The sequence below is a fragment of the Amblyraja radiata genome, chromosome 7 (genome assembly GCF_010909765.2).
Source record: "Amblyraja radiata isolate CabotCenter1 chromosome 7, sAmbRad1.1.pri, whole genome shotgun sequence".
Classification (NCBI taxonomy): domain Eukaryota; kingdom Metazoa; phylum Chordata; class Chondrichthyes; order Rajiformes; family Rajidae; genus Amblyraja; species Amblyraja radiata.
Window position 1 is genome coordinate 59,904,203 of NC_045962.1, and position 24,262 is coordinate 59,928,464.

The 24,262-nt window shown below is 44.3% G+C and overlaps 1 protein-coding gene across 9 annotated transcripts in view; it reads right to left on the bottom strand.

Annotated features, from left to right (window-relative positions):
- Positions 1-24,262, bottom strand: part of nckap5 (NCK associated protein 5) — a 486,547-nt gene that overhangs the window by 82,076 nt on the left and 380,209 nt on the right. For 8 of the 9 annotated variants that reach the window (XM_033024638.1, XM_033024643.1, XM_033024637.1 and 5 more), the window contains 3 exons: positions 20,214-24,040; positions 18,423-18,600; positions 12,535-12,678 (listed from right to left, as the gene is read on the bottom strand). In XM_033024638.1, the coding sequence (XP_032880529.1) occupies positions 12,535-12,678; positions 18,423-18,600; positions 20,214-24,040 (4,149 nt within the window). The remainder of the gene's footprint in view (positions 1-12,534; positions 12,679-18,422; positions 18,601-20,213; positions 24,041-24,262) is intronic. The other variant, XM_033024642.1, reaches the window with a different exon arrangement.

The window sequence follows — 24,262 nt, forward strand, 5'->3', positions numbered from 1 at the left end:
TTTAGGACAGGGCCCAGAGTGGACCCCATGGAAGATGCGCCACCCCCACACAGCACCACGCCAATAGACAAAGAACCAGAAGCCCAAGAACTGAACATTCTACCAATAACAATGGAGGTAGGTGGGTCTGGTTCCTACCAGTACATAAAAGGTGGGGGGCCTTTGCTAACAGGGGGGAGGTTACACCTGTTTTTGGAAGCATGGAGGACTATCACACTTGACAATTATATACTAAAAAGTATTCAAGGATATAAAATTGAATTCATTCAAGAAAGTATGCCACCAGTTCAGCATGCACCCCAAAGGGGATTTACCCTCTCACTAAAAGAAAAACTCGAGGGACAAGCAGAACTGGTGAGGTTACATACAAAGGGAATCACAGAGAAATCTAAACATATCCGGAGGAGGCGCTGTCCTGAAAACTTATTTTTAGTTTGTTAAGTGTACAGTCAGGGGGTCTAAATCTTTTTATGTGTGGGGGGTGGTGGGGGGGAAGGGGAAAACTGCTTTTCTAAGTCCCTACCTGGTCGGAGGGGTTGCCTTCCTCCGAGCAGCGTCTTCGACCTGTCCTCGCGGCCTACCAGCGGGTCCTGGAGCAACGTTTCCCTGAGGGGACCTGGCCAGAACATCGGCGTTGGCGGCGGCGCAGAACATCGGCTTTGGCGGCGGCGCAGCGCTGGAGCACTGTCGTGGAGCGGGCGATGCCTTTCCTGGGTCACCGCGCTGGGACTTCAGTATGCTTGGTACCGCCAAGGAAAACATCGTGGAGCCGCGGTTCTGCGGAGCGGCCAGCTGCGACGTTGAACTTACATCTCGCCGAGATCACCAGTGTGCGGAGCTCCGTCTGGCGTGGTCTGTTGGCTTGGAAGCCGCAGGCTCCGGTGGGAAGGCGGCCGTTCCTGGCACCCCAAGCCGCTGGGGGTTCTCCCGACGCCGGAGTACCATCACCCGGCAAGAACATCGGGCGCCGTGGCAGCGACTGTGGAGGCCTCAATAGGCCCGACTTTGGGTGGACAAGAGGATGGGGACGGGACTTTGTGCCTTCCCCCACAGTGGGAATCACTGTGGGGGGTTGTTTTTATGTTTTGGTGTAGAATTTCTTCATGAATACTGTGTTGTATTTTTATTAGTGTGCTGCAAGGACATCAGAATTTCCCCTGAATAAGGGGATTAATAAAGTCTATCAATCAATCAATCAATCAATCAAACATGAACCTTTGGAATTCGTATCAAATATCTATATTACTAAATCTCTGTTCTTGACCGCTTTTGACCTTCTGTGCTGCGATTTCCGAGAGAACGCCGCCACCTACGGCCGTCATTTTTGGCCACCTCGCTCAGAGCCCCCCTCCGCCGCATGTGTGCCAAGGATTTTTCCCGTCGATGAAAAAATGACAGAGATATTAATGTTTTTACAAAATTCCCCATTCTCTCTGCTGCCCCTGCTGGAGGGAGGGGGAGGGACTATAAAACCAGGAAGTGGTGTGCCTCAATCAGTCTCTGCAAGTGGTGTGCCTCAATCAGAGCTCTGAATAACACTGAACAAATGTCTCCACAGCTGTGAGTACCCATAATATGGTTTGAAAATGAAAATATGGTTAGTTTGAGGAAAAAAGCACTGCCTGCAAATGGTTGTTTGGGTTGAAGTAAAAAGGCACCCTCTCTCTCTCCCCCCTCCTCTCTCTCCCCACCTCTCTCTCTCCCTATCCCTCTCTATTTCTCTCTCTCTCTCCCCCCCTGCCTCTCTCCCGTTCCCGTGAGTACTTAAATCGGGCACGGGGCTTGTTTTCACAGAGGCCCGGGACCGTTGGAGACAGTGGAGGAGGGTCAGGGCGGTGAGTACTTAAATCGGGCACGGGGCTTGTTTTCACAGAGGCCCGGGACCGTTGGAGACAGCGGAGGAGGGTCAGGGCGGTGAGTACTTAAATCGGGCACGGGGCTTGTTTTCACAGAGGCCCGGGACCGTTGGAGACAGCGGAGGAGGGTCAGGGCGGTGAGTACTTAAATCGGGCACGGGGCTTGTTTTCACAGAGGCCCGGGACCGTTGGAGACAGCGGAGGAGGGTCAGGGCGGTGAGTACTTAAATCGGGCACGGGGCTTGTTTTCACAGAGGCCCGGGACCGTTGGAGACAGCGGAGGAGGGTCAGGGCTTACCAAATCCCGTAACGTTCCACACTCCATAGGGAGGGTTTCTGGGGAAGCCGCTGATTGGTGGAAGCAGACTAGAGGAAGCAGCTGATTGGGTGCGCCCTCAGGTTAGCATTTATGCTTTATGGTTAAAGGTTCAGTGCTTTAGTAAAGGTAAAGTGGGCTAAGGGTACAGTGGGCTAAGGGTACAGTGGGCTAAAGGTACAGTGCTTTTTGTTTATATAATAAAGGTACAGTTTAAAGGGCAAGAGGGAGCAGTTGTTGTGAGTCAGATACCTGCTGATTTCTCCCAGCAGTTTCTATCGTATTGTACTGGTATCGGATCCAGGGTAAGGTGAGAGAATGACAGTCAGAGCAGTGTACTGTTCTGGATGTCAGATGTGGGAGGTCATGGTGTCGGATGGCCCTCCAGACGTCCACATCTGCACCAGGTGCAGAGAGATGGGGCTCCTAAGGGACCGTATTAGGTTCCTGGAGCAGCAGCTCGATGACCTCTGTCTTGTCAGGGAGAGTGACGAGGTCATAGAGGGGAGTTATAGGGAGGTGGTCACTCCAAAACCACAGGAGAGAGACATATGGGTCACGCTAAGGAAGGGCAAGGGGCAGAGGCAGGAACGAGGGAGTACTCCAATGTCGGTACACCTTGCAAATAAGTACTCCTGTTTGAGTACGGATGAGGATGACAGCCTGCCCGGGAGTAGCAACAGCGGACGGGCCTCCAGCACAGAGACCGGCCCTGTTGCTCCGAAAGGTAGGGAAAAAAAGAAGAGGGCAATAGTAATTGGGGACTCTATTGTTAGGGGGTCGGATAGGCGTTTCTGTGGACGCAGTCGGGAGACCAGGATGGTGGTCTGCCTCCCTGGTGCCAAGGTCTCGGACGTGTCTCAACGCATCCAAGATATCCTGAAATCAGAGGGAGAGGAGCCTGAGGTCGTGGTACATATTGGTACAAATGACATAGGTAAAAAAAGTGAAGAGGTCTTGAAGGGAGGATTTAGGGTGTTGGGAGGAGAGTTAAGGAAAAGGACCAAAAAGGTGGCAATCTCAGGATTACTGCCTGTACCACGCGACAGTGAGAGTAAGAATGGAGCGAGGTGGAGGATAAATGCGTGGCTGAAAGACTGGTGCAGAGGGCAGGGATTCAAGTTTCTGGATCATTGGGACTTCTTTTGGGGAAGGTGGGACCTGTACAGAGAGGATGGGTTGCACTTGAACCCGAGGGGGACCAACATCCTGGCGGGGAAATTTGCAAAGGTCACTGGGGGGACTTTAAACTAGAATGGTTGGGGCGAGGGACTCAAATAGAGAAAGCTAGTAGACCGAATGGGAGGCAGGAAGCAGAAAAGGGAAGCACTCGGACACAAGAGGAGAAAGAAAAAAAAGGAAATAAACAGAGAAGAAGAGACGGGGGGTTTCTTAAATGTGCATATTTTAATGCTAGGAGCATTGTAAGAAAGGTGGATGGGCTTAGAGTCTGGATAGACACATGGAAGTATGATGTTGTGGCGATCAGTGAAACATGGTTGCAGGAGGGCTGTGATTGGAAACTAAATATTCCAGGATTTCGTTGCTTCAGGTGTGATAGAATTGGAGGGGCAAGAGGTGGTGGTGTTGCATTGCTAGTCAGGGAAGATATTACAGCAGTGCTTTGGAAGGATAGATTGGAGGGCTCATCTAGGGAGGCTAGGGAAGCGGAAAATCAAAATGTGACAGGAGGATCCAGAATGTGTGAAGATAAAGCTCTAGATGTAAAAGGGGCAAAAACGGAAAGGAAGGGTAGTAAAAATCATCTGAAAGTGCTTTATCTAAATGCACGGAGTATTCGAAATAAGATAGATGAATTAACGGTGCAATTAAGTATATATGGTTATGATATCGTGGCCATTACGGAGACATGGCTGCAAGGGGATCAGGACTGGGAGTTAAATATAGAGGGGTACTCGACAATTAGAAAAGATAGACAGGAAAGAAAGGGAGGAGGGGTGGCCCTTTTAATAAGGGAGGGAATAACGGCAATAGAGAGGAAGGATATTGCGTTGAAGGATCAGGATAGTGAAACAGCTTGGGTACAGATAGAGAATAACAAGGGGAAAAAAACACTAGTGGGTGTAATTTATAGACCTCCAAATAGCTGTGACGCTGTTAGTCAGAACATAAATTTGCAAATAGTTGACGCATGTAAAAAGGGAACTGCTGTAATCATGGGGGACTTCAATTTTCATATTAATTGGGCAAACCAAACTGGGCAGGGTAGACTAGAGGAAGAGTTTATAGAATGTATTAGAGACGGGTTCCTAGAACAGTATGTCACAGAACCGACAAGGGGGGAGGCAATCTTGGATCTGGTCCTGTGTAATGAAGCAGGATTGATTAAAAATGTCATAGTTAGGGACTCGTTGGGAACAAGTGACCACAATATGGTCGAATTCCATATTCAAATAGAAGGGGAGCAGGTTGAAACTCAGGCTAGGGTGCTTAGTCTAAATAAGGGGGATTATGAAGGTATGAGGACTGAGCTGATCAAAGTTGACTGGGATAGCAGACTCAAGAGTAAGACGGTACATGAGCAGTGGTGTACGTTTAAGGATCTACTGTATAACCTTCAAGAAAAATTTATTCCTATGAAGAAAAAAAGGGGTAAGGGTAAGAACAGTCAGCCATGGCTCAGTAAAACTATAAAGGATAGTATTCGGCTGAAGACAAGGGCATATAAGGTAGCCAGAGATAGTGGGAGGGTAGAGGATTGGGAAGCATTTAAAGGTCAGCAAAGAATAACTAAGAGATTAATTAAGACGGGGAAAATAGACTATGAAAGGAATTTAGCGAACAACATAAAAACTAATAGTAAGAGTTTTTATAGCTATATAAAAAGAAAAAGGGTGGCTAAGGTGAACGTTGGTCCATTGGAGGGTGAGACTGGAGAGTTGTTGGTGGGGAACATGGAAATGGCAAAGGCATTAAACGAGTATTTTGTATCAGTCTTCACCATAGAAGACACAAAAAATATTCCAACGCTGGATAAACAGGGGGCGGTAGGAATGGAGGAGCTAAATACTATTAAGATCACCAAGGAGGTGGTATTAGGGAAATTAATGAGACTGAAGGAGGATAAATCCCCTGGGCCTGATGGATTACATCCAAGGGTCTTGAGGGAGATAGCGGTGGGGATTGTGGATGCATTGGTGATAATTTTCCAAAACTCCCTGGAGGCAGGAACGGTCCCAGTGGATTGGAAAATGGCCAATGTAACACCTATATTTAAAAAAGGAAGTAGACAGAAGGCGGGTAACTATAGACCGGTTAGTCTAACATCGGTGGTGGGTAAAATGTTAGAGACAATTATTAAAGAAACACTAACGGGGCACTTGGATAAACATGACTTCATCGGACAGAACCAGCATGGTTTTGTGAAGGGGAAATCCTGTTTAACGAATCTGCTCGAATTCTTTGAGGAAGTAACAACCCAGGGTGGATAAAGGGGAACCGGTGGATGTGGTATACTTGGACTTCCAAAAGGCTTTTGACAAGGTGCCACATAAGAGACTATTGCTAAAAATAAAAAATTATGGGATTGGGGGTAATATATTAGCATTGGTAGAGGATTGGCTGACAAATAGGAAGCAGAGAGTGGGGATAAATGGTTCATACTCGGGATGGCAACCGGTAACTAGCGGGGTTCCGCAAGGGTCGGTGCTGGGACCCCAGTTGTTCACAATTTATATAAATGATTTGGAGGAGGGAACCAAGTGTAATATATCAAAATTTGCGGACGATACAAAAATGGGAGGAAAAGTTGGGGATGAGGAGGATAGGAAGAGTCTGCAAATGGATATAGATAAGCTAGGTGAGTGGGCAACAACTTGGCAGATGAAATTTAATACTAATAAATGTGAAGTCATTCACTTTGGGAAAAAAAATGATAGTGCAAGTTATTTTCTAAATGAGGAGGAGCTGCGTTGTAATGCAACGCAAAGGGATCTAGGGGTATTAGTACATGAATCACTAAAGGTCAGTATGCAGGTGCAGCAAGCAATCAGGAAGGCCAATGGAGTTTTGGCCTTTATTGCTAGGGGGATTGAGTATAAAAACACGGAGGTCTTGCTGCAGCTGTACACAGTATTAGTGAGACCACATTTGGAATACTGTGTACAGTTCTGGGGTCCATACTTAAGGAAGGATGTACTAGCCCTGGATGCAGTGCAGCGAAGGTTTACAAGATTAATTCCTGCAATGAGGGGATTGACATATGAGGAAAGGTTAAGTAAGCTGGAGCTCTACTCTTTGGAGTTTAGGAGAATGAGAGGCGATCTCATTGAAACATATAAGATCGTGAGGGGCCTTGATCGGGTGGATGCACCGAGGATGTTCCCAATGATCGGGGAAACTAGAACTAGGGGACATAGTTGCAGAATAAGGGGGGGCTCTTTTAAAACTGAGATGAGGAAGAACTTCTTCACCAAGAGGGTGGTTAATTTATGGAATTCACTGCCCCAGGGAGCAGTGGAAGCAGAAACGTTAAATATATTTAAGTCTAGAATAGATGGTTTCTTAGCTGCCGAGGGGATAAGGGGCTATGGGGAGAGGGCAGGGATATGGACCTAGGTATGGTTAGTATAGTGAGACCTGAGTGATCTCCTGGACAAGTGTCGATCGCCTGGATTGGGGTCGGAGAGGAATTTCACGGATTTTTTTTCCCGAATTGGACCTGGGTTTTTATCCGTTTTTTTGCCTCCCCCAGGAGATCACGCGGTTCTTGGGGTGGAGAGGGGTGATAGCGGTATGAAGGGGAGGGTAGTGTCTTGTGTTCTGTGTCTTGTGTCTACTGTTTGTGGGTAAGTGTGTCTGTTTAGTGTTCAGCCATGAGCGAATGGCGGTGCGGGCTCGACGGACCTGGTGGTCTACTCTCGCACCTACTTTCTATGTTTCTATGTTTTTTCCCTTTCTCTCTCTCTCTCCCCTCCTCTCTCTCCCCCCTCTCCCCATCACTCCCCCCCCTCCTCTCTCCCCCCCTCCTCTCCTCCCTCCTCTCCCCCCTCCTCTCCTCCCCCCCCCTTTCCTCTCCCCCTCCCCCCCCCTCCTCTCCCCCCCTCCTCTCCCCCCCTCTCCTCTCCCCCCCCTCTCCTCTCCCCCCCCTCTCCTCTCCCCCCCCTCTCCTCTCCCCCCCCCTCCTCTCCCCCCCTCTCCTCTCTCCTCTCTCCCCCCTCTCCTCTCTCCCCCCCTCTCCTCCCCTCTCCTCTCCCCCCCTCTCCTCCCCTCCATCCCCTCCCCCACTGTCCCTCCCCTGAACCCCCTCCCCTCCACACACCCCTACCCCTTCCCTCCACCCTCCCTACCCCTCCCTGCTCCCCACCTCCCCCCCCTCTCAGCACCCCCTCTCTCTCCCCCTTACTCTCACCCTCTCTCTCTCCTCCCTTCCTCCCCCACCTTTCCCCCCTCACCCACCCTCCCTCTTCTCCTCCTCTCCACCCCCCATCCCTCTTGCCCCTCTCTGTGTTTCTGTCTCTCTCTCTCTGTCTCTGCCCCTTCTCTCTCTGCCCTCACTCTCTAACCCCCCCCCCCTCCCTCTCTAGATGTGACTGCAAGTTGGGGGCTATGCGTCAGTAGATAGGGTGGTTATGGGGTAAAAGGAGCAAATTAATAATATTAATATAATATCAAGGGGGGTAATTAGCGTGAGTGCGGGGGGGGGGGGAGATAGTTAGTGTGTGTGACGCTGCATGCCGCCTCCCCCCCCCCCCACAACCGCACGTTGGGGGAACAGACCCAATGGGTCTGCACTTGGTCTAGTATTTACTAAAACCAGAAAAGATGGTGGATGTCGCATCATCATCGACTTAACCACGTTGAATACTTTTGTTAGGTATATACACTTTAAAATGGAAACATTTGTAACTGCCAAACAATTGATTTCCCAAGGATACTTTATGACAAGCATCGACTTAAAAGATGCATACTATTCAGTATCCATTCATAAGGATCATCGTAGATACCTAAAATTTAACTGGATGGGGCAACCATGGCAGTACAAATCGTTGCCCAATGCTCTAACATCAGCCCCAAGACTGTTTACCAAGATATTAAAACCAGCCCTGGCAATACTAAGGAAACAAAAACATATTGTCATGGCATATCTTGATGATATTTTGATAATAGGCAAAACCATGGAATTAGATAATTCAGCAGTATTAGCTACTAAACATTTATTTGAAACCTTGGGGTTTGTCATACATCCAGATAAATCTAAGTTGACGCCATCCACAACTATGGACTATCTGGGATTCACAATTGACTCAGTCCACATTTCTGTCATGTTGCTAAAAGAAAAAGCAGCAGAATTGGCACAAGTCTGTAACAAATTAATGGTTACCAATCAACCAACCATTCGACAAGCGACAAGAGTAATTGAGAAATTTGTAGCAGCATTTCCAGCTACCCAGTTTGGACCTTTGCATTATCAAAACTTAAAAAAGGGCAAAGGTGCAAGCGTTAAAACAACATGCAGGTCACTTTGACCGAACCATGAAATTACCAATCAAAGCAATATCAGAGTTACAATGGTGGAAAGAGAACATTTGGCATTGTTTCAGTCCCATCATTATCAATAATCCAACATTAACAACACAAACAGATGCTAGTGCTCAAGGCTGGGGTGCAACTAATACTATATCCAGTACAGGTGGTAGATGGAATAATCTAGAATCATCACTACTACAGACACTGGGTATAAACTATTTGGAAATGTTGGGTGCGTTCTATGGGTTAAAAGCTTATTGTTCAACTATGCACCATTTGCATGTCCGCTTACAGATTGACAATACCACAGTGGTGGCCTATATTAACCATATGGGCGGGATAAAATCGATATCATGTGATAATCTGGTCAACACAATCTGGCAATGGTGTGGCGACAAACTATATTTGGCTATCAGCAACTTACCTACCAGGGAAGCTAAATACAGTGGCAGACACCAGGTCACGCAAATTCAATGATAACACCGAATGGATGTTAAACCCCAAAGCATTTGCTGAAATTACAAAGCAATATGGAACACCAGATATCGATCTCTTTGCATCCCGACTGAATCACCAGGTATCAACATATGTCGCTTGGGAACCAGACCCTGAGGCAGCGGCGATGGATGCATTCTCGCTGAACTGGGGGAACTATTTCTATGCTTTTCCCCCCTTCTGCCTCATCAGTCGGGTACTACGCAAAATACAGATGGACTCTGCTTCAGGTGTTTTGGTAGTACCCGACTGGCCTTCACAGCCATGGTTCCCAGTGGTCCTTGACAGGGTCATTGAACCACCCATGACCATTCCCAGCGGACAAGATCTACTGATCCACCCTGTCTCAGGTGAAAGTCACCCATGCCATGACAGAATAAACCTGTTGGGTTGCAGACTCTAAAAAGACCTTTACTGGACCTGGGATTGTCAAATAGGACCATGGACATGATGACAGCATCTCACCGACTTTCCACCAAGAAACAATATCTCTCCAGCATCAGAAAATGGGAAACATACTGCTCAAGAACAGGGACAACATACAGAACTACAACCATAACTAACGTACTGGAGTTCCTGTCCAGCCTTCACCACGATGAAGGTCTGAGCTATAGCACTATCAATTGTGCTAGAAGTGCACTGTCAGCCTATCTGGGGCATGCACCAGGACAACAGGCCATAGGGTCTCATCCGCTGGTGGCCAAATTAATGAGAGGGATCTTTAATACAAACCCCCCCTAGACCTAGGAGGGAGGAGCCATCTTGGTGAACGGCTGCTAGCCAGCAGCCGTCCGTTTTAAATCCGTTTTTTTTATAGTTTTTACTGAGTCCTGTTTTTTGTTTGTAGGGGATATGGTCTTTTTAATGTGGGGGGTAGGTGTAAACCTAATTTCTAGGTCCCTACCTGGTCGGTGAGGCAGCTTCTTCTCCGGGCTGCCCGTCGATCCGTCCTCGTGGCCTACCTGCGGGCTTGGAGCGCCGTTTCCTGGCGGGAACCGCCCAGCACCTCGGCCTCGGCGGCGGCACAGCATTGGAGCGCTGGAGCGGAGCGGAGCGGGCGATCCCTTGCCTGGGTCGCCGCGCTGGAGCGACGCGCTGGAGCTCTGGCGAGCTGGACCGCCGAGAGCAACAACTCCGGGCTGCGGGCTGCGGGCTGCGGAGCGGAGAGGAGGCGCCGACTTCAACAACGGGAGCCTGGGTGCTCCAAACCGGCGCGGCCTTGTCGGCTTCGGCAGCCGCGGGCTCAAACCAAGAAGCGGCCGTTCCAAGTGGCCCAGCCGCCGAAAGGACTCTCCCGATGCCGGGGCAAGACCACCCGGTGAGAACGGCCAGGGACATCGGGCCTCCGTAGAGGCAATTGCGGTGGCCTCAATAGGCCTGACTTTGGGGTGAACATGGGGTGGGGATTGGACATTGTGCCTTCTCCCACAGTGCTATCCACTGTGGGGGGATGATTTTTTTTGTCTAACTGTAGTCTTGTAGGTCTGTGTCCAAGATGGCTGCCGTGAAGGGAGAGTGGACGCTGGCGCGAATTGGTTGCCGCTGCTCTCTCTTCATACTGTGTTTTTGATTTTCTGTTTTTGGATTGAATTCTGTTTTTAATTTGTGTCTCTGTGATGTCTTTATTATTTGTTATATTCCGATTATATGTTATTCCGATTAAATGTCTATTATTGTTATGTCTGTATTCTTTCTTTATGTGCTGCACGGAGAGGACGCTGGCGCTGTTTGTTCGCCGCTTCTCCGTTTGCTATTGTCTGTTACTATTGTAAAGCGACTTTGAGTCTTAGAAAAGCGCTATAAAAATAAAATTTATTATTATTATTATTACCTAGGTACACCAAGATCTGGGATGTCAGTGTTGTCCTGACATACCTAAGGGGATGGCCACCAGCCAGATCCCTCACTCTGGAACAGCTTACCCTGAAAACGGCTATGCTGATGGCGCTAGTCTCAGCACAATGGGTCCAGTCCCTTTACCTACTCAGACTGGACAATATGGTCATAACATCTGACCAAATAACGTTCACTATTCAGGAGTTGGTAAAACAGAGCACACCAGGAACTTCAGGATTCATTATGGAATTACGGGCATACCCACCTGACCCCCATTTATGTGTCATAACACACCAACTACAATACATCAACACAACCAAAGATCCCCGAGGGAGAGAAAAGGCACTATGGGTCAGCTACAAAAAGCCACATGGTTGGGTGTCGGGTCAAACCATCTCTAGATGGCTCAAACAGGTATTGGGAGCTGCTGGGGTGGATACTGATATTTACACCTCACTCCACCAGGGCAGCATCTACATCGGCGACTAACAGAATGGACGTGCCATTAGACCACATCCTGGCAACAGCGGGGTGGTCCACGGAAAGAACTTTCCAAACGTTCTACAATAAACCAATTGTAAAACCTGTTTCATTTGCAGAGAGGATTTTAGACTGCAAATATATAATTTAAGCCCGGGGGAGCATTATTTTCTTTGTTATTGTTTGAAATAAATATCATTATTGTTTTATAAACAGATTCATGTTTGATTACGATAACATACTTCCTCCCTTGGATGACTTTGGCAGTGAGTGAAGCATGGACTGTTACATGGTTTGAAGTCACAGAGCTTTAAAATCTTCACGTAGTCACTCACGTGACTCCGAAGTAAAATAGTAAGATTAAACGAGCTTACCAGTTTGAAGTTTGATCTTTATTTTATGAGGAGTTACGATAAGGGATTACGTGCCCTCCGCTCCCACCCTCAATTATAAAGGTCAACTGGTATCTTAGTTCTCCTTATCTTTACTATGTTTATTTCAATTATTGTGTTGTTTCTGTGATTCCACACCGCTGCTTTGAAGTATGTCGCGCATGCGTGCTGGCGGGGTCTTCACGTAATCCCTCATCGTAACTCCTCATAAAATAAAGATCAAACTTCAAACTGGTAAGTTCTCGTTTAATCTTACTATTTTACTATGTAACACAGAGTGTGATTATAGTGATCTTGAGGGGCCTATATGGGATGCAAAGCATTAATGATGGAAGGATCACGGTTGTGAGATGACAGATGAAGAATCTGCTGAAAAATGTCATTAATCCATTTTACTGAATGACCCATGTATATGTCGGACTGCAAGGAATCCCCAGAGCAACAATGAATAGGAAAAATTTTATCAATTATTTTTAAAACTCAGCTTAATGTTTTTCAACTTTGGCAAAGAGAAGAATATATGCACGGCAAGATATTTTGCAAACAACTGATAATAGTTCTTATTACAGATCATATTGATTATTAAATAATGAAAACCATACATTTTCACATCTTTGTGACAAAATGCTGCCTAGTACTAAAAGATGGTAATGTAAGTGCAAAGGTTTACCTTTTCATTTCCTTGGTTCTCATAATTTAAACCTTGCCAATCAGAGAGTTTCCCTGGAGATGATTCACTTAATTGCCATAATTCAACATAACTTTCACATGGATTCGAATCACCTACACACCTCGAATCAATTTGCAGCTCTTTCTGCAATTAAAGACAACAGACAAAGATAACATACAGTAAGAGCCAATAAATAAATCTGAAGTTAAGATTGTACAGCTGTTATAAGTGAGTTCAGTATTTCAACTGTGCATGCCCCGGTCATAGGTCACTGGAGATAAACATTCTCGGCAGCTGAGTTACTCCAGCTTTTTGTGCCTAACTTCAGTGTAAACCGGCATCTGTAGTTCCTTCCTGCAGAAATGTTTTTATCTGTTCTGTTTATTCGGGGAATTGCAAAGACATCGCTCTGCTGAAGTTACCTTCATCCTGATCTGAAGAAAGGTCGCGACTGAAATGTAGTCTGTCCTCTCTTCACAGATGTGCACCTGACCCACTGATACCCTCCAGCACGATGTTTTTCACCTTCCCCCTCACCGCTTACAATTCCTCCCAAACTCTCAACCACAACCTCACAAAAAAAAGTATGATAAAATAGCCAAGACGAGCTGATTGTTTATTGTGAAGGGCAAGGTAACAAAACATGTTCATGGACAAATTAATGAATCAACTAATTCTGTGGAATAATTGGTGTTGCAAGAAAATGACACCAAGGACACAAACAGGGCCGGATTTATGAATAAGCTTCATAGGCTTAAGCCTTGGGCCTCGAGATCTAGGGGGGCCTCGCAGAGCCGGATTTACCACTAGGCTTCATAGGCCAACTTACCACTAGGCTTCATAGGAAATCTAGGGGGCTTCCGGCCAAGGCAGGACGCCTGCCGTTCAACTCTGAGGGGGACCCCCCTCTCTATCTCTCTGTCACTCTCCTTCTCCGCTTGCCATCCGTATATGTGTCCGGGCTGCCGGGTCTCTGCTCTTCGCTCGCTCCTTATCCGCCGGCACGGCAGGCCGCCTTGCACATGCACACTGCTACAGCAGCACATCCTCTCCCTGCACCTGCGCACAACCACAGCCAGCACATCATCGGCCACCCTGCACATGCGCACTGCCACGGCAACTGGTGGGCGCTGGGCACTTTCTCCCTCGCTTTGAATTGTGGGAGATCTGGCCGCCATTGCCGTCCGGTCGCCACCTCGCCGCGACCGCTGAAAACCAACGCAGAATCACTCTCTGACTGTGGAGCTGGAGTAACTCCCTGGAGTAACTCTTGCTTCTGGTTTCCTGGTCCTCCAAAATATACTAAATGGAATTTAAACTGGAGGTGGTGGAGGGCTGAACAATAACAGCCTATTCCATTGTATTTGTTTATTTATTGTGTATATATATGGTCTATGGTATATAAACAAACTGAACTTTTATCTCCTGTTCTGTATTATGTTTACATATTCTGTTGTGCTGCATCAAGCAAGAATTTCATTGTCCTATCTGGGACACATGACAATAAAACTCTCTTGACTATTGACTTGGAGTTAAGCAAAAAAGGGTTCTTGGGGGAAAAAGAGTTACCTTAAATTTAGTTGCGTCTGGTTGGGTAACTATGGTAGGGTGAAGACAATTCCATGCCTTAATTGTGCGGGGGAACTCCATGGAGCAACCAGCAACTCTGGATAGAAGAAATTGGGTGACGTTTCGGGTAGAGACCCTTCTTTAGACTCCCTCTGGTTTCAGTGTTTTTAGTTTAATTTAAAGATACAGCGTGGAAACAGGCCCTTCGGCCCACCGAGTCCACACCGACCACCGATCACTCGTACACTAGTTCTAACCCACACATTCGCGACGTAAGTCAAGAGTCAAGAGTGTTTTATTCTTTCACGTCCCAGTTAGAACAATGAAATTCTTACTTGCAGCAGCACAACAGAATATGTAAACAATGTTATAAACGAGAAAACAAAACGGTGTATATTTATATATCAATATATAACTATATAAATATATATATATGCGTGTGTGTGTGTGTATATATATAATATATATACCCACACACACACACACAATTTCCCTCCTGGGATTAATAAAATTCTATCATATAGTATTGTGTGTGTAGGAAGGAACTGCAGATGCTGGTTTAAACTGAAGATAGACACAGAAAGTAACTCAACAGGTCAGAGAGAATCTCTGGACAAAAGGAAAATGTTACGTTTTGGGTTGGGTCTGAAATAGGTTCCTGAACACCTTTGGAATGTGGAAGGAAACAAGAGCACCCGGAGAAAATCCATACGATCAAAGGGAAAAGGATCAAACTCCATACAGGCAGCACCCATATTCAGGATCAATTCCGGGTCTCTGGCACTTTTAGGCAGCAACTTTATGTCCAATGTACTGTCCCATAGTTTTGAACTGAATTAAAACATACAGTAGCTGTAAAGAGGGACATAGCATCACTTAGAGATTTAAGACTGAAAATTGATATTTTCTTTTTTTAGTAACCAAAGTTATCAATGTATAATTCTTTGTGTGTTGGAAATCAAAATATAGTGGCACAGCTGGTAGACTTGCTGCCTCACACGCCAGAGATCTGTGTTCGATCCTGTCCTCGGACACTGTCTGTGTTGAATTTGCACATTCTCCCTGCAAGTGTGTGTGTGTGTTTCCTCCCACATCCCAAAGACAACTTGTCTCTGTAAAATTGCCCCTAATGTGTAGGGAGTGGGTAAGGAAAGTGGGATAACAGAACTTGTGTGAATGGGTAGACAAAAATGCTGGAGAAACTCAGCGGGTGAGGCAGCATCTATGGAGTGAAGGAAATAGGCGACGTTTAGGGTCGAGACCCTTCTTCAGACTGATGTGAAGGTGGGGGGGATGGGAAGAATAAAGGAAGAGACTGAGACAGTGGGCTGAGGGAGAGCTGGGTAGGAGAGGAGAAAGCAGGGACTACCTGAAATTGAAGAAGTCAATGTTCATACCGCTGGGGTGTAAACTACTCAAGCTAAATATGAGGTGCTGCTCCTCCAATTTACGGTGGGCCTTACTCTGGCCATGGAAGAGGCCCAAGACAGAAAGGTCGGATTCGAAATGGGAGGGGGAGTTGAAGTGCTGAACCACCGGGAGATCAGGTTGGTTATTGCGAACCCAGCGGAGGTGTTGGGCGAAGCGATCGTCAAACCTACGCTTGGTCTCACTGATGTAGAGCAGCTGACACCTAGAGCAGCGGATGCAATAGATGAGGTTGGAGGAGGTGCAGGTGAACCTCTGCCGCACCTGGAAAGACTGCTTGGGTCCTTGAATGGAGTCAAGGGGGAAGGTAAAGTGACAAGTGTAGCATTTCCTTCGGTAGCAAGGGAAAGTGCCAGGAGAGGGGGTGGTTTGGGTGGGAAGGGACAAATTGACCAGGGAGTTACGGAGGGAGGGGTCTCTGGAAAGCCAACAGGGGAGGAGATGGGAAGATGTGGCCAGTGGTGGGATCCCATTGGTAGACAAAATAGCTGGAGAAAATCAGCGGGTAAGGCAGCATCAATTGGCGACGTTTCGGGTCGAGACCCTTCTTGAGATTGATGTCGGGCGGGGGGGACACGAAAAAGAGAGGAAGAGGTGGAGACAGTAGGCTGTGGGAGAGCTGGGAATGGGAGGGGAAGGAGGGAGAAAGCAAGGACTACCTGAAATTAGAGAAGCCAATGTTCATACTGCTGGGGTGTAAACTACCCAAGCAAATATGAGGTGCTGCTCCTCCAATATGCAGTGGCCTCACTCTGGCCATGGAGGAGGCCCAGGACAGAAAGGTCGGATTCGGAATGGGAGGGGGAGTTGAAGTGTTGAGCCACCGGGAGATCAGGTTGGTTATTGCGAACTGAGTGGAGGTATTGTGCGAAGCGATCGCCAAGCCTGCGCTTGGTCTCACCGAGGTTGATCATACGCTGAATAATCCAACCACATTTTTGTTTGGAAGTGGAAAGAAATAATAGAAATTGGATTCATTGCAACGTGTAAAAAGAGTTGAGATATAGTATTATAATTTTGCTGCATGTCATTGTGGTATATATCATGTCTTGATTGGTGAATATATTTAGTTTGTGACTTTATTTGAAGCAGAAATAATATGTGAATGCTTCATTGAGCATAATTCCGATTGGTAACTACGCACTTCGTCCGAGCACATTATCGCACGCATCATGCAAGCCGTCTTAAATGGCCACCTAAACTGTCATTTGGCAACTTAAAAAGTGGTCCAGCTGACAACAGAGAAAAATTTAAGTGAGGGCCCTGGAAGGTGTGTAATATTTTTGATACTGTCATATGATTTTCTAACATATGCTGTCACAACGCACTGTAGTCTCTAAACAACTTTTCAGTAATTTTCCGTGCCCTCCATTTCAGAATAATAGTGTTTTAAGCCGATAACTCAACACTAGCTCTGGCAATAAATAAATAAATAAATAGCGCAGCTTTCCAGCCCCTTATCTCATTGGCCACGCTCGGCTGCAAATCGGTGTCAATCTGGTGGACCATCTTCCTCTAGTCGTGGGGGTGGGGGATTGGGAGGGGCCTCACAAATGGAACAGCCTAGGGCCTCTCTTCACCTAAATCCGGCCCTGGACACAGAGCCTGGATTATGTGGATACGCGCTAGTTCAAGGATGGTTTGGAAACACCTTGTTAACAGTTGAGCATTCCTGTTCTATTCCAGATGCAAATTTGCTCAGGAATGCTGAGACAATATTCTTTGGCTGTACCGCACAGCTTTGCTTTCCCTGGGGGTCAGGTGTGACATGGCACTGCATGGGTAGAGTGTGCACTTTCGCACTATGACTCCGTGGATCCCCTAGGGGTTCTCTGGTTTCCCTCCAGATTCCAAAAATGGCATATTGTATGGCCCTGCTAATTGCCCCTACTATTTGGAAGAATGGTAGAATCTGGATGGGAGTGGGGAGGGGGAGAGGGAGGGCAAAGGGAGAGGGGAAAGAGGAACGGGAGAAGGGGAGAAGAGGGGAAGAGGGGAAGGTTTGAAAGGGAGAAAGGGGAAGGGAAAGTAGCAGCGGAGGACAACACAGTTGTGGGGAATGTAGGGGAAATAAAATAGATGAGGAAAGGATTCATGTAAAAAATGGGTGCTTGATTGTTGACACGGAATCGATGGGCCAATAAGCCTGTTTGCATGTTATATTAGTCTATGACTTAAAACAACTGAAGTTGGGTGCCCTTGTGAACCTAACTGCCAAAGTACGTCTATGACTCGTGGGTGACCTGAACAATCATTTGGGACTAGTGTGAATAACAATTGTCGTATATATTAAATTGTAGTTGAGATGTATAATAGAGGTGTTAAAGCTCATTGTACTTCCTGCCTGATTTATTTATTTAACCCAAGTGAAATGTTTAACATCAGAACCTCTTACTTAGTGTTACATTAATAATGCTGATTTGAGGCAAAACCGCTATTAGAAATAGAATAAAAAATAAAAGATGCTGGAAAGATTATTAACATGTCCCTTAAAGAATTTGACACTTCCATTTCTTTTATCTATTTTAACACTTTTCTGTATCTTCGAGCATTCTAATACTACACTAATGTAACATTCAGGACAGGGGCTATCTTTAAGATATTGCTATAACTGGGTTGCCTAGCTAAGGATATTACCACACTAGAAATCGGATGAGGTCTGTGGCCTTATCAAACAGCTGATCTCTTCTCCACTGTATTTATACTCCTTGATTAGTTAATATCCAATTTCAGAGTCATTATGCCAAAGGCATTTATTGGGATAACATCTTAACTGCAAGTGTATTGAATTGAAATTTTGTAAAGTTACTTTCATCACAATCACTCTGGGATAGATTATTTACAATGCTTTTCTTTTATTAGAATATCACACTGAAAGAGCTCAAACTTACATGAATTTCATTTTGAATCTCTGTGGGTGGCTTCATTTCATAATTATTTCCGTGGTCTGCCTGAATACTGAGAGAGTTGCTAGGAAATGCAGAGCCATGGGAGTTGCCCTTAGACACGTTCCTGCAGGAAACATGATTTGATCCATTTTCCTTCTGATGAGCAGCCTTCTTATCAACTCTGCAGGTAAAAGCGATTCCTCTGATGAATTAGACCATCCTTCCTCAATCAGTCAATTGCTCATTCTACTTTAATGTTATAAGTAACCCTGTTGCATATTTCTGTCTCCAGACTTGAATGATAAATGCTTCTGACTTTGCTTTAATATAGTCTGCCCGTTGCAATCTGAGGAAAATATTCACAAGTGTTTCTATGTAGAAGTTTGAATGTTGTGGGACTTCAGTGAATAACCCACTTTAATAGATTGACTGTCATAATTTAATAATTATAATTTCACTGGCATTCATTTTAACCATTCATTTATACATCTTTAAATAAAATACAGACTGAGTGAAACTGTCTGTAAAAAACAGGTTATTTGGTAAAAGAGCCAAGAGCAATTTAGAGAAACAAAACACTCAATAGTTACATCCAGATTTCATTGCCAAAAAAGGTAGTGAAGGGAGATTCAATTATGTATTTCTGAAGTGAATTGAAAATAAAATCATAGAGCACAATGAAAGTGGAATGGCGTGAGACCATCATATCACTCTTGAATGAATCAGCATAAACTTGAAGGGCAGAATGGCCTCATTCTGTACTGTTATCAATATATGATTATGATACTTGAGGAAGAAGAAATACATCACTTGAATCCAACTTTAAAGAAGAAAATAGGGAGTAATGAGATTAGTAGATTTCATTTTATAATGAGGATATTACGTCATTTGAATTTGTCAAAGTATAAGCAAATAAAATATATTCTATCAGAGACTTGCATGAGCATCAAATCACTGAATGCTAAAATCCATGAAAAACGAAGATCCTTGGAACCAAATATTATGTTTAGAATAGCCAAAATTGTTTTTTATTAGCAATGCACCTGACTGCACCGTCTATGAGTTTTATTTTTTTTCATGCTCATTTACATTTTTAGTTTGGTTTTGCATGGGAGATTGTTGAAAGTGTGAGCTGCTTACATTGTAGCATAAGTAAAGGTGAGAATCTGAGTGACCCACAGAAGAAACAATTGTGCTTTCAGCAAGACAATCAGATTGAAGGATTGGGGAATAAGCAGAGAAAAGACTGGGAAGAGGGTACAAATTAGTGAACAATTCCAGTATCATGTCAGATAATGAAAAAAAAGTGGCAAAGGGAGAGAGGACAAAAGAAGGCATAAAAATAAAATATCTAATAATGAAAAAGCGAATCCATGTTATAAATGTCATTTCTATTGTTATAATTTTCATTTCCATTACCATTTATCATTTATCTATCAATTATCAATGGTTAAATTGGTACTTAAATTAAATAGAATTAACTTTGATTGCTATGGTGAGTTTAGTTCCATCTGCTGAGAAAATACAGTAACTTTTAATCATTCAGTGCATTTCAATGGTCAGACAGAGAGTACCAAGCTTTAGTTGTTGAATGGCAGGATGCAGATATCAACACCATTGACAAACGTTGATGCCAATATAGATTGCAATTGTTTGAAGTATAATTCTAAAAATCATTGTTATGCATGAGATTACAGAGTTGAAATAAAGAATGGCCAATGATAAATAATATAACTTCTAATGAAAAAAATGGGTTATCAAACATACAGAGGCTACATTTAATACGATTGTTACCTGTGTAGGAGTTCTTGCATGAAGTGATCATTTGTTGACTCTTTTGTTGGAATATTATGATCCTTACAACCTTGATGCTTGGACATAAGACTTATTTTCCTACTGTGGTGTGCTTCCTGGCATGTAAACTCAGACCCTCCACTTGGATAATCACTTTCTGACTTTGTGACACAACTGGCATCTCTTTTTGTGACATCAATCTCCCTTTGACATCCTTTTTCATTTTTTCTTTTGTCCTTTTTTTTATCTAATTTTGTTTGCTTGATTCCAGAACTAGCTCCACTTTTGGTTACTTTTTTTTCATCTCTGGACTTGTAATCCGACATTTTGTTGTTAGGAGCTGGCAACTTGCTTTTTCGGAACCCAAACCACTTGGCTATTGAAGGTCCAGTCTTCTGCTTAGTCTCCGATACTTGAACCTTGTCCCTTCCTTGTACCTTCTGCATATTTTCTTGAATTCCCAACATGACCTTTGCTTCTATGCTACACTGTGTCTCAGAAACTGGAGGAGGAATGAATACCTTGTCAGCAATTTCAGGTCTTTTGGAAAGATTTTCTTGTTTCTTAACAATTTTTGCCATATTAATTTCAGAGGGACCATGTAATATGCATGGCTTATCTGCAGAAGACATATTCGGTGACGATTGAGCCTCATATTCAGGCAGCATTACATTTTTCACTTTTTGTGGTGTTTGTTTCGACTTTTTCTCACTTGATCTATTGCTGAGAGGTAGGCTTCTAGTTTCTTTCTGAGGCGGTGACTGATTGCCAGCACACTTTAAAGTACTAAGCTGGCTTTCCCCCTTTGGTGGAGTCCGACAGGGTAATTTGCTCGGACTGCTATGAAGACTACTCGAGCTACTTATACTTCCATTAGACACCTGTCGTGTATATGAATCATCGACAGATCTTGGAGAATGTGAAGGGCTTTGAGGAGCTGATGAGCCACAAGCTGGTTTAGTTTGCATTGCATCTGCTGCATTGGTTGAGATCTGCCTTGTCAAAGAATTACCTCTGTCAGTTGTATTTGTAATTATTTGTGTTCTCACTTTTCCTGTCCCATCCACTGGTGAAACACAAGTTTTTTCCCCAGTCTGATTGCTAAAACTCTGGCTTCGTGCTTTAGCACCGTTCATGCCTAGAGCAGGCTTAAGATAAGGTTTGCTATTAACTGATATTGACCTCTTAAAAGCTTTAATTTCCATGTTGTTAACATCATTCCCATCTGCGATGTCTCTGCAATATTTCATTTCACTGTCAAGTTCTGCAGGAAAACCTATTTTTACATCAGGAACATCCTGAAGGTCACCTTTGTTCTCATAACTAACCACTGAACCTGATTGTTCCAAAGTTTCAATACTTTCAGTTGAATCAACTTGACCAGACTTTCCTTGAATTACATTTCCTTTAGAGTAGATATTAATACTGTCTTTCTCAAGCTTCCCAGGTACAGTTGAGCTCTTTCTCAATAATGGGGGGGATTTCAAGAAACCTTTTAGCCCCAACGGAATACGAGTTTTGGCTTTTTTTTCTTCAAAGCATGAAAGGATTGCCTGCTTACCACTAGAAACAGATGAAGATTGGCAATGCTGTGGATGAGCTGAAGGTTCATTTATACTTGGTACATGGCACTCTGATGAAGCTGACAGTGGTGTGCATTGTGTTGTCAAATCATTTTCACATAACTGTCCTGTTTTGGCAAAAAATGTGTTTTGTGGAGATGGATCCTTTTGGTTGCATGTTAAACTAATTATTTTAGCAGCTGCTTGAGGACAAGGCTGAATGTGCATTGATGAAGAAGTATTTGGGCAATTTGTTTTCTGGGATTTTTTTTCTGAAGAGATTCTAGTCAAATCTTTTGAGGTGTAATTTGACTGCTGTGACTGTTGTGCTGAGTTTTGCAATGCAGCTGGGGACTTCTGGTTTTGTGCTTCTTTTGTCAATTGGGCAGAGGGCAACACACCAGTAATTCCCAATGGCTGTAAAGATGAACATGCGGAAGCGGTTTTATCTGCATCGACAGATGCGATGGTTTCAGATTTTACAATCATATTCAGCGAACGTTCACAACTTGGTCTGAATAGCAATGAAATGGATCTCCCCGGCGGAGGTGGAGGTGATAGAGATTTTATTTCCTCCAACTCTAAACTATCATATTTATCTTGTGTGGGCTGTTCTCCATGAACTGCCATAGGCTTTCTGAAAAATACAGACCCTTGTACAATCCCAGAATGGCTCTTTGCTGTTTCATTACCCAATGTAACCTTAGAGCTCTGTGCATGAGGTGAACCGCATTTTGGAATGTTGGTATCATTTTTTAAACCACTATTAATACTAATGTTTGGCATTTTTAAATATTTGGAAAATTTCACAGCTGACAATGATGGAGACTTGTTTTGGTTAGGAGAAACAGGTGTCGGAGGTGATTTAGGGGTTTCACTTCTGTTTCCTTTACAGGAATTTTGTGATGTGCTTTTCCCTTTGTTGGGTATTTTGGTTAGATGTGGCTTTAGAATAGAAGGAGAAACTAAACAATTTGATTTATGAGGTGTGTTACAAATTGGTTTCAATATTTTTTGTTGTTGTGGACTGTGTTGTGACAATGACCTTTCACAGCTTACAGAATCTGTGTGAACAATGGAATTTAATGTTTTCCTGTCGTCTTTTGGATCTTCTGAAGGATTTTGCTTTACATGACCTTGAAGTGACTTTAAAACTGTATAATTCCTTGCATCACTTCCTCTTTGACAAGAGATCAGTCCTTGATGCACCAGTCCAGTGTCTTCTACAGCAAAAACAGTTTGCTGGCAATTCCCATCTATAGCATTTGGATCAGAAATTTGATTTGAAGACACAGTGACACTCGCTGTCTGCTGGGAATTAAACCTAATTGGCTGGCCGTCCTCAGCATCAAACACTATTGTGATGCATTCTTCAGATGACGTTTTCACAAACTTGGTTGCTTGACAGTTATCTTTCAGTAGATTCGAAGTCTCTGGATTATTGTCAATGCAAGGTGAAAAATGGCCTTCATCTTTATCTGCAGATGAGAAGAAAGTTTTTTTGCAACTGAATGGATTTGCATGACTCACCAACTGTTTGTTAGTTAACAAACTTGATACAAGTTCAGAGGAATTTCTTTTGTCTCTGCTTTCCAGTTGCAGTTCATCCAAAATCTCAATATCTTCTGTGTCTGATAATTGGATAGTTAAATCTTTATAGTGCAGTTTGGTAGAATTAAACTGCAGTTTCGACACAGGTAACTTGTTGCTTGTGCAAAGCTTATCATTTGACTGAATGCTGGTGACAAAACTAGTCAACTTTTCCGGCTTTTCTCTTGAGCTTAAACGTGTGAGCCTTTCTGAAACATTGCGATCCCAATCAAACAGACTATCAGAAATACTGTGCTTTAGTTTTTTGCAAAACGACTTGCAGTCTTTACTTGGCACTTCCTTTATTATAATTGCTGTGCAGTCATCATCTGCATCATCATGTGAATCAGAATCATACTCAAATCGTTTTGTTTGGTCAAAGCACAATGCTTTATTGGTAGCCTTGAAAGGCATTTGATTCTTGTTCTTATTGCGATTCCGACATCTTAGGCCAAGTGAGTAAATTCCTTCATTGGAGTTCATACAATCCTTGTAAGCCCACTTTGACATGATTGAAGGCGGTTCCGAGAAAGACTTTTTCTTTTGAAGCTTCTTTAATCCTTCCAGGATATGGCTTTCTTTTTCTCGTGTGGGAGGTAGTTCTTCTGCAGGACTAGATAGGTTGCTGGGCAGTGAGGAGCCAATGCTGAGTCTTGTTTCCCAGTTTAGAGATGACTGCAAGTGAAAAAGAAAACAACATTTAGGAAAAATTCAGATACATATTTCACCTGGGGTACTGATTAAATGATATTTAAGAACACTCATATCTAGTAATTTACTTGTCTATCAAATACAAAGGAATTGTACAAATTAGGTACTGTGAAAAACTTTTCACTGTGTACTATCCAGTCAGTGGAAAGACAATTACAATCAAGCAGTCCACAGTGTACAGATACG